This window comes from Cydia fagiglandana, chromosome 23 (assembly GCF_963556715.1).
Source record: "Cydia fagiglandana chromosome 23, ilCydFagi1.1, whole genome shotgun sequence".
Classification (NCBI taxonomy): Eukaryota; Metazoa; Arthropoda; class Insecta; order Lepidoptera; family Tortricidae; genus Cydia; species Cydia fagiglandana.
Window position 1 is genome coordinate 9,020,805 of NC_085954.1, and position 9,629 is coordinate 9,030,433.

Sequence of the window (9,629 nt, forward strand, 5' to 3'; positions counted from 1 at the left end):
CGCGCCTTGTTCCTCGTTTATAAGGTTCCGTACCTCAAAAGGAAAAAACGGAACCCTTATATATACTCGTGCGTCTGGCTGTCCGTCTGTCACAGCCCCTTTTTCTCCTTTAAATATGGAGGCCATTTTTGGGGGGTAAATGAGAAAATTTAAAAATAAAGGTTTTCAAACTATATCGTGTTACATATCAAATCAAAGAGCTCATTGTAAGAATCTCAAATATATTTTTTTTTATAATTTTAGGATAAATAGTTTAGCAGTTATTCAAGAAAATAGGCAAATACAATATTTTTCTTATGTTTCTTTTTTAGATTTTTTGAATGTTTTTGTAGGTACATAAAAAGTCAATGTTATTGGCAAAACTGTCACTTAAAATGAAAAAGTATTTGCTTATTTTTTCGTAAAACCTATGTTCCTATGATCATGTCACAAGGACGTATAGTTTCTGAGATATAATAAGCGAAAAACCGAAACATGTGACCTTCAAACCAAACCCCCCTACTTTTGATATGTTCACCTCCTAACGAGTCCAAAAAAGTTACTAAGTAAAAAATGTGTCCCATTTCCCTCTATAATATATCTTTTCGTTGCCTGATCTAAATGTAGTCAATATGATGGGTGCTGATGCTGAGAAAGGGGCGGCTACAAGGCTTGGGGCCTAGGGCGGCAAAGACTGCAAATCCGCCACTGTGTGCGAGCGGGACGGCAATATAATTAGCATGCAAGAGATATAGAAAATGGCGGCTCAATGTTAGAGTCCAGACAATAAGCCTCGATTCTGAACTTCATTTCAGAGTGATACGGTTCAATTTTGCAATACTCCTGACACTCTTATAAATCTGAAAGCCGCTTAGATAACCGAAATAAGATAAAGTGTCATTCTATGGAACTTGCTAACTATGTAAACAAAAGTCACTAGTAAATTCATCATTCAGAGACAATTTCAATATGGCGGTTTGTTTACATGGTTAGCAAGTTCCATAGAATGACACTTTAGTGTAATTCAATAATATATAAAATAAACCTGTATAATATCTTTCTTCCACTTTGTACTCTCAAACGTTCAACCATTTGCAAGGAAAGAAAAGTAATAAGTACATTATTGTATCAATCGTTACTATAATCAGTCGAGTCACAATTAATTGCAACGTAAAACCTCTACACTTTATAAAACAAAATCGCCCGCCGCGTCTGTCTGTTTGTGTGTTTGTTCGCGATAACCTTAAAAACAACTGAACGGATTTTCAAGTGATGTTCACCTATCAATAGTGATTCTTGAGGAAGGTTTGGGTGTATTATTTGTTAACCCGTCCGAAGCCGGGGCGAGTCGCTAGTGTTGTATAATTCAAAAACTATTTAGATTTATTAAATAAGTAGTTTTAGTTCTAACTTATTCAATAAACTTCCAGTCAAAGCCAAACTATCGCGCACATAGAGACGACTTTTGTCAAAATCAAAAGTAAACCTTCTGTAATTAATAATACACGGTGTTTTTTTTAAACCCAGTTAACTAACTGCATAGTTAATATTTACTTGTTCTATTTTTTGTATCGATCGTTCGAGATAGGAGGTACTTTCGTTTAAAAGTAGCATATGTATACTCATACTAAACACTAATCAATATGTAAACAGGCCCCAAGGCAAGTGTACAGTCAGCCAAGAAAGTGCTTCATTTTACAACCCTATTGTAAGAATGTGCCGTCTGTACAACGACCTGGTATCTAAACATAGCCATATTGATATATTCAACTCGAGATTTGCAATCTTTCGGAAACAGGTTATGGAAGTTCTTTGCCATCGATCACCATAACATTAAGTTTCATTAATGTCTTTAATTTCCTCATTATGTGAATTATTATGTTTTGTGCCTAAAATTGTATTATTGTGTAATTAAGTTAGTTTGTATAGTAGTCTTAGTATAGTTGTAGTTTTCGCTCTAATATTTGTTTCATGATGTGCATACATGCTTTGGACACAGGGCGGACACGCCATACATCAAAACTCGTTTGCGTGTATATGTGTGAACGGCACGTCTGTATACGCGTCATTGTGTGAGTAAGTCGCTTAGGGCTACTATTTACATGTTTTTGAGTTCACGGAGCGTTATCGTTGTACTCGTAACGTACCTAAATATCAAACATTTTTATTCCTAAAATTAAAGAAACAAACATAATTTACAAGATGGTATTTTCTCCTAGATCCTTGCTATAATAAACTGTTATATTCACAGGTCACAGCTAATATTATTTGAACGTATATGCGAACTCACCCGTAACCCGTAAAGGCCGTAAAATATTACGTTAGTATGGTGCGGCAATAAATTACCAAAAATGTCATGTCGAATTGTCGATACACAATTAGCGTGGACTAAATATAAATAATTACAAAACGCTACTTTTTAATATATGTATAATAAAAATAAATGTTCTTTATTTCGTGAATTTGAAAAACAACCATACATCGCAAAATACATCGGCATTTTGAACGTTGCGTCATCGCGCCGCGGCGTTGCTAGCCGAACTGAGAGTATGTCAGGAGTCCGTCAGAACTCAGTCGCGGGGCGAGGTAATCCGAGTCGGGGCGGGGCGGTGCGTGTCCGTTCTGTATGATAATACTATTACTTATTCTGTGCTTTGGATGGCATTCCCAACCAAAAACCTGCTCTGAAAAGAATTATTCCATGTAATAAATGTTATCTGTTTTGTGTGCCTAATAAATAAATAAATAAAAGTGGTCTACCACTTTTCGACTCTATTATCTGATTGATAGAGATTGTCATTCGAAACAGGATTTTAGGGGCGAAGGGGGGTCAAAAATCGTCAAAAATAGATGACGTAATTGATCGAAGCGTAGCGAAGATCTACGTTTTGACTCGGGCATTTTGCTTTTGTATGTCCGGATGTTCTCCTCTACAGGTCACAATTCTCAACCGATTCTCGTGAAATTTTGTGACTAGCTTTTATAAATATTTTTTTTGTCGATCCGGTTTTTGGAAATTTTCGAAAATGGAGGAGTCGTGATACCTCGCACTTAAACAAATAGTCGTATCAATATCATACGAGTATGTTCTTTTTGAGACATATTTACATAGTAAATGGCAAAAAATGCAAAAAAATTGTATTGCTGGTTTAGGCGGTATTTAGATATTTAGTTTTTACTCGAGAATGAGTAGCTGAATTTCGTCAGCTTAGCTAAGAACTATCATGGCGTATTTTTGTATTTTTGACATAACTTTTTGTATTTTTTTCGTATTTCTTATTTTTTATTTTATTTTGAATAGATTAATAACTTCGTACTGTTGATTGATCAAACCGCTGTCATCGTGCAATAAGCTATGCTCGCGAGGTCTTTAGCTCAGAGTCACTAGTTTATGAACAGCCCCTTAGCGTCCTCAGTTTAAAGACAACGCGTCAAATTTCCTTGCAAATGATTTCACTGTGTCTTTCAATGTCGCCACACAACTTACCAGACTCGCGTCGCCCGTCCGGCGACCTGCAAATAAATAAAACCCAAAAACAAACGGACCTTCGATTCACATTTACCAAATTAAATCATTATTCCCTAGACTTTTTTTTTTCAATTTTCTCGCGTTTCGATAAAAATTCTTTTAAATCTAATACATAATATTCAAACCTACTTTAAATCCAGTGGTGTGCCTATACTCGGAATCTTAAGGTATTTAAATAAAAGTAAACAAACAATTTGTAAATTTTCAGGTAGTTATAACATTTATTGGTTAGCCAACCAACAACAAAACCGCCTGGATCAGTCAGTGAACGAACTGACTTTAAGCTACATTATTTGATCATGTAATGTTTTCATCTACCCTCAACTGGCTTAAGGAACCATTTGAGGGTAGATTTTGTTTACTTTTATTTAAATACCTAAAGATACAGAGTATAAAGTGTCATTCTATGGAACTCGCTAACTATGTAAACAAAAGTCACTAGTAAATTCATCATTCTTTGACAATTTAAATATGGCGGTTTGTTTACATAGTTAGCAAGTTCCATAGAATGACACTTTAGGTAGTGATTGCATCAATTACAAAATGCTTGAGATATTGACATTTATATCCCCATAAACATATTTCGTCATCTCTAAATAAAAATTCTACTTGCTTGCACACTTACAATAATAATTATTGGGTATAAACCTTTATTAGGGAGTATTTCTCTGATCTCCCGCATTGAAATGTTGCCGCTTTAAAAAAAATATATAATCGGCTGTGCAACAAATCATTGTGGTCAATAATGAAAAATCCATCTGCACATATGTAAAGGGTTGACCCTTTTAACGCCACGGCGATCGTGTGCAGCGCGTCATGGTGAACATTGAGGACTTTGGTGGTCAAGGGGTTATTTCCAACTGTTACCACTCGTAACAGTTGTTTTCTTTCTCATTTGTTCCCCCTTTCCCAGTGGTAAAATGTTAATACGATACTTTACCAATTTCACTAAGTAAGAAACGAAACTGTTAATAGTATCATTAATTGCGATATAGATGGACTTTTAATTATGACAATAATTTTTATAAAAATTAGGACACGTCATAGATTAGTGCGTTTGTCTGCACTCAAAATCATTTTTATTCCACAGTTACCGTGTATGTAACAATCTTACAATTAAACATTTCGTGAATTTTACGACTCTTGTAATAATTAAATAACGTATTACCGTAAGTTTCTTTGAAATAAGCTTAATTTCTTAATTGTTACACATAGGTGGATCAACTTTTTCTCGTCGTTATTTTATCCCATTGTCAGCAGGGGACAATAGTAGTAGTGTCATTTTATGGAACTTGCTAACTATGTAAACAAACAGCCATATTGAAATTGTCAAAGAATGACGAATTTATTAGTGACTTTTGTTTACATAGTTAGCAAGTTCCATAGAATGACACTTTCATAGTAGTACAGTTACTCAGAAGAAATGTTGTGTCACTTTCTACTAACATGCTTAATAGATGGTCCATTATAGAAATGGCTTAAAACTACCAAAAAATCGTATGTTTGGTAAATTTAATACCACATTTGGGTTTTCTGGGTTATCCAGGGGAACACAGCCATTGCAACGAGGGACCAGAAAAAGTTGATTCACTTATGCAATAAACAGTAATTCTGTAAAAAAAGTCAAGTAACTTACCCTCAAAACGTAGCCGACGTCGAAATCACGCCAAAACAAACCTTATCACTATCATCACAAGTCACTCACGATTCGACGCGAAAGTCTAACCGTTGTTCATATTAGTGCTAACTTGGGTCATGCGACGCTTTAGAGAAACTAAAACTTAAATATTGGATTTGAATGAAATTAATTATCAATTTAGTCCATAAAAAATTCTAATCAAAGAGGAAAGTCAGCCTATAGACATGTTTGACTATTAATAGGGCCCAAGGGCTCATAAATTTGAAGAAGTAATAACATTATAGGCAAGTGGTTCACCCCCCAAAAAAGGGGGAGGTCTATGTTCAGCAGTGGACGTCTTATGGCTGAGATGATGATGATGATGAGGCAAGTGGTACTAGTGTGTTACCATTTATTTGTGTGAGTGAGGTCGGCACAACCCAATATAGCAGTGGAGCTACGTCTAGCTGGGAATTATACGGTTCTGTATCGTAAGATCTGTGGGGCGTCAAGTCTTAGGATATCATACTTACCCACTAACAATCAACTCGGTGATCATTAGACTTAATTACCCTCCTGACGCGGGCGGGTAAAAACCATTCACGCCCGCGCAACCGATGGCGGACGGAGGAAATGAACCATCGGGAGTCATAAATTGAGGCATGAAAGCGTAAATCGTCACGCGTCACATTGGATCGTTACGAAAATAACACCACATCTAACGCATCGAACGCTACACGGAGGAGCCCAGCGGAGCCCGCGTCACGCGAGGAGCAAGTAAATCGAGACACAAAAATGCGCCAAATAGTATTTAGAGTCGGTCACATAACACCAGTCAGCGCTGCACTGCACCGTAGCCAGTTCACAGCGGGGCCCTGCGGCGGGGCCGGGGTGGGCGGGGCTGGCCGTAGATGAACCGGCGGCGCCACTCCTCGTACTGCTACGTGCAGGCGATGCTGGGCCCCGCCGCCGCCGCCGCCGCCGCGGGCTCGGCGGGGGCCGCGGGGGGGGCGGCGGCCGCGGGGGGGGCGGGCGCGGAGTTGAGGTTGAGCTCGTACACGTTGGACGAGTTGGAGTCGTCGTTGTATGACAGGATGCTGACTTCGTCCGTCTGTGGGAGAATGTCGTTCGTCATCGTTTTGTACCCTATTTATTTTAATAATGTAACTTTTTTCTACTCGTCGACTGTAATTGTTGAATTAAGATTTCGTATACCTAACAGCAAATTAGTACTTTTACTATAAGGGCTCCCGACTCGACTATAATATTCATTTCGATACGGTTTAGTCAACTATAATGAAATCGTAAATGAAGCGAATCAAAACCATACCTCAAATTAATTATTTATTTATTTTAGGTTGTATCGTAAAAACAATTTCTTCATAAGTTAGAAACGCGCATGTGACACCCTTAATATAGCGACATCCATAGACTACGAAAACCACTTAGCGTTGCTTGTTAGTCTCCATAGACTACGGTGGCCAATATCGAGAAAAACTGTCTAAAAATTTAATTTAGTGCGGAGCAAGTACCAGGGCCTCATGAGTTACGAGGTGTCGTTGACGAACCCGGCAGGCCGCAGCGGCCGGGACGCGGAAGATATCGCGGCTAAGCCAGGTAAAATGGTGAACAATATTAGCTATGCCGACGATATGGTGCTGTTGGGGCCCTCTGCGTGTGCAGTTAGTAGGCTGCTTGGCAAATGTGAGAGGTACGCGGTGGCTCATGGACTTAAGTACAACACGACGAAGAGTGAGGTACTTGTATTTCAGTCGCGCGGTTTTAAAGTGGATAGGGTCCCGAATATTATGTTGAATGGAGTACCACTAAAAAGAACCGCTAAATTTAAGTACTTGGGTCACTGGGTCACGGAGTGTCTCTCGGATGACCTGGACATTGAGAGGGAGCGTAGGGCGCTGGCTGTTCGGGGGAATATGTTGGCCCGCAGGTTTGCGCGATGCAGTAATGAAGTTAAAATTACTTTGTTTAAGGCGTTTTGCCAGTCTTTTTATTCGTGCTGCCTGTGGGTGAACTATACTCAGCGGGCAGTCAGTGCCTTAAGGGTGCAATATAATAACACGCTCAGGATGCTGTTGGGACTGCCCAGGTGCTGCAGCGCATCGGGCATGTTTGCGGAAATGCGAGTAGACGGCTTCCATGCCATTGTTCGAAAGCGGGTCGCCTCCATCATGCGCCGTGTGCGTGGGAGTAACAACGGCATTCTGAGTGTGATCGCTAGCTGTTTGGACTCCCCCATAGCGAGACACTGGAATAGTTTGCATGTAAATAATTGACTGAATTTTAACTATTATTATTATTTATTTTGTGTTTGTAATTCCAAAATGTACCTTTTATTTTTATTTTTTGTGTAAGACTGAATACTTTAATTTTTAATTTTATTATTTTAATCATTTTTAAGTGTACCTATTTATTGTTTTATTATTGTGTACGTAATTTTAATTATTTTAATTTAATATGGATCATCTGTTATCTGCAATAAAGAATTGAATATGAATATGAATAAGCGTAAAATCGGAATATTACGTTAAATTCATTGTTTTATTACAAATAAATAGTATTTACATGTGAAAAGTGATTCCGTTGGAGCGGAAATGAATCAAATCACTACGATGTTTGCTGGTAACCATTGCACTACACGGCATTTTAAATAAAAACGGAATATTTTCTGTCTTAACCTTCATACACACTCGGTAACAACTGACGGTGAACTAGAGGCAGTGTATGCTCATTGAACTAACAACTGCGACGCAACCACCGTCGGCATGGCCTCTCTCTAGTACTTTATGCTCTGAACGAACACTCAAACAGCTAATAAAAATAAATGTGTCATAAACTTACACTACTCTCGGATAATCGCTTAGTTTTCTTAGGTGCGGGTTTGACTGGCTGGGCGTCGGGCTTGCGTTTAGTCCCTGACGCTGTCCGCTCACGCTTCACCAGTAACGACGCTGAGAGGTATTGGTGGAGTTGCTTGCGTCGCACGTGCCGCACCTGGGAATAACATTAATTATTAGATAATTTGCTATTTGCATAACAAACTAGTCAAGATGCGAAAGTCAAGTAAGGCGTTCAGCGCAGCATCAAGCGTCAATAGGATTTGAACAACGTGCAGTGAGGCCGCCCGCATACGTTTGCATTCGTTTAATATAGATTAGGGAATGCAAATCGGTTATTTTTTGTATGGAAATAACCGCGGTTTCGGTTAATAACCGATTATTTCCATACAAAAAATAACCGAAAATAGCCGATTTGCATTCCCTAATATAGATGCCGTGCCGGACGCCCAGCTAAGTGTGTTCCGATCTACAAAGGCCAAATCTGGACGCAACTTTATAGTTCGTTTTTTTTAGCATTAGAAAGAACTTGCAAGAAGGTAAGCGATCTTGACATGTCTTTTAATTGAAAAACGCTTTTTAAAATTCAAAAACTATTACTTATGAAAGCAGAAGAACATAAATGATCGTATTAGATTCATAATTGTTACATATTTGCAGAAACTTATTATTAAAATGTGTTTTTCAATTAAAAGACACATCAAGATTGTTTACCTAATTTCTAATGCTAAAAAAAACGAACTATAGGTCTGATCTCTAACAACTATAAAATCAAAAATGCTGCTTCTAAACAAATCTACTAAGTGAGGCCATAAGTTTTTGATGCTTACTATCAAAAAATTGTACTTGTCAAGTTACAAACGAAATCAATTCCATTTGAAAGTGCCAATCATAGTTTTCATAAAGAAATATTCTTGTCTCCGTTCTCGGCAGCCATGTATATGTCCATAAAGATAGTTTATTATTCAAGTAGGCATATTACAATGCGCTTATGAACGTCAATTAAAGCTACACCGGCTCCACCCCTACACCTCTGCCTCGAGAAGACTTAAGTCCCCCCTCGATTGGAGGAGAGAGTATCCCAATATGGGACCGGCAACAAACTCTAACTTATTACTTTAAGAAATACTCACCTCAATAGCCATGCCTTCTCTCAGCATATTAGTATTCTCCACTTGGTAATGCACGCTCTTCGTGAAAGTGGATATGTCATACGTGAGGTCTACGTTTAGTCTCCTCAAACAGAAGATGGACTTACTAAAGATAACTCACCTCAATAGCCATGCCTTCTCTCAGCATATTAGTGTTCTCCGCTTGGTAATACACGCTCTTCGTGAACGTGGATATGTCGTACGTGAGGTCTACGTTAGTCTCCTCAAACAGAAGATGGACTTACTAAGGATAACTCACCTCAATAGCCATGCCTTCTCTCAGCATATTAGTGTTCTCCGCTTGGTAATGCACGCTCTTCGTGAACGTGGATATGTCATACGTGAGGTCTACGTTTAGTCTCCTCAAACAGAAGATGGACTTACTAAGAAACACCTCAATAGCCATGCCTTCTCTCAGCATATTAGTATTCTCCGCTTGGTAATGCACGCTCTTCGTGAACGTGGATATGTGGTACGTGAGGTCTACGTTTAGTCTC

At 38.5% G+C, this 9,629-nt stretch overlaps 1 protein-coding gene across 1 annotated transcript; it reads right to left on the bottom strand.

Annotated features, from left to right (window-relative positions):
• Positions 1-6,066: 6,066 nt before the first annotated feature.
• LOC134675761 (poly(A) polymerase gamma-like) lies at positions 6,067-9,629 on the bottom strand. Its single transcript, XM_063534070.1, has 3 exons — positions 9,392-9,629; positions 7,986-8,138; positions 6,067-6,237 (listed from the first exon to the last, which is right to left on the bottom strand). Exons 1-3 carry the CDS (start codon positions 9,551-9,553, stop codon positions 6,067-6,069), a joined length of 486 nt encoding a protein of 161 aa, XP_063390140.1. The 5' UTR covers positions 9,554-9,629.

Excerpts from the sequence above, each read along its gene's own strand:
- LOC134675761 (XM_063534070.1), bottom strand. The coding sequence starts at position 9,553 with ATGCTGAGAGAAGGCATGGCTATTGAGGTGTTTCTTAGTAAGTCCATC. Across the intron at positions 8,139-9,391 it reads GAGAAGGCATGGCTATTGAG|GTGCGGCACGTGCGACGCAA; the intron begins GTGAGTTATCCT and ends TGTTATTCCCAG. Across the intron at positions 6,238-7,985 it reads AGCGATTATCCGAGAGTAGT|ACGGACGAAGTCAGCATCCT; the intron begins GTAAGTTTATGA and ends ATTCTCCCACAG.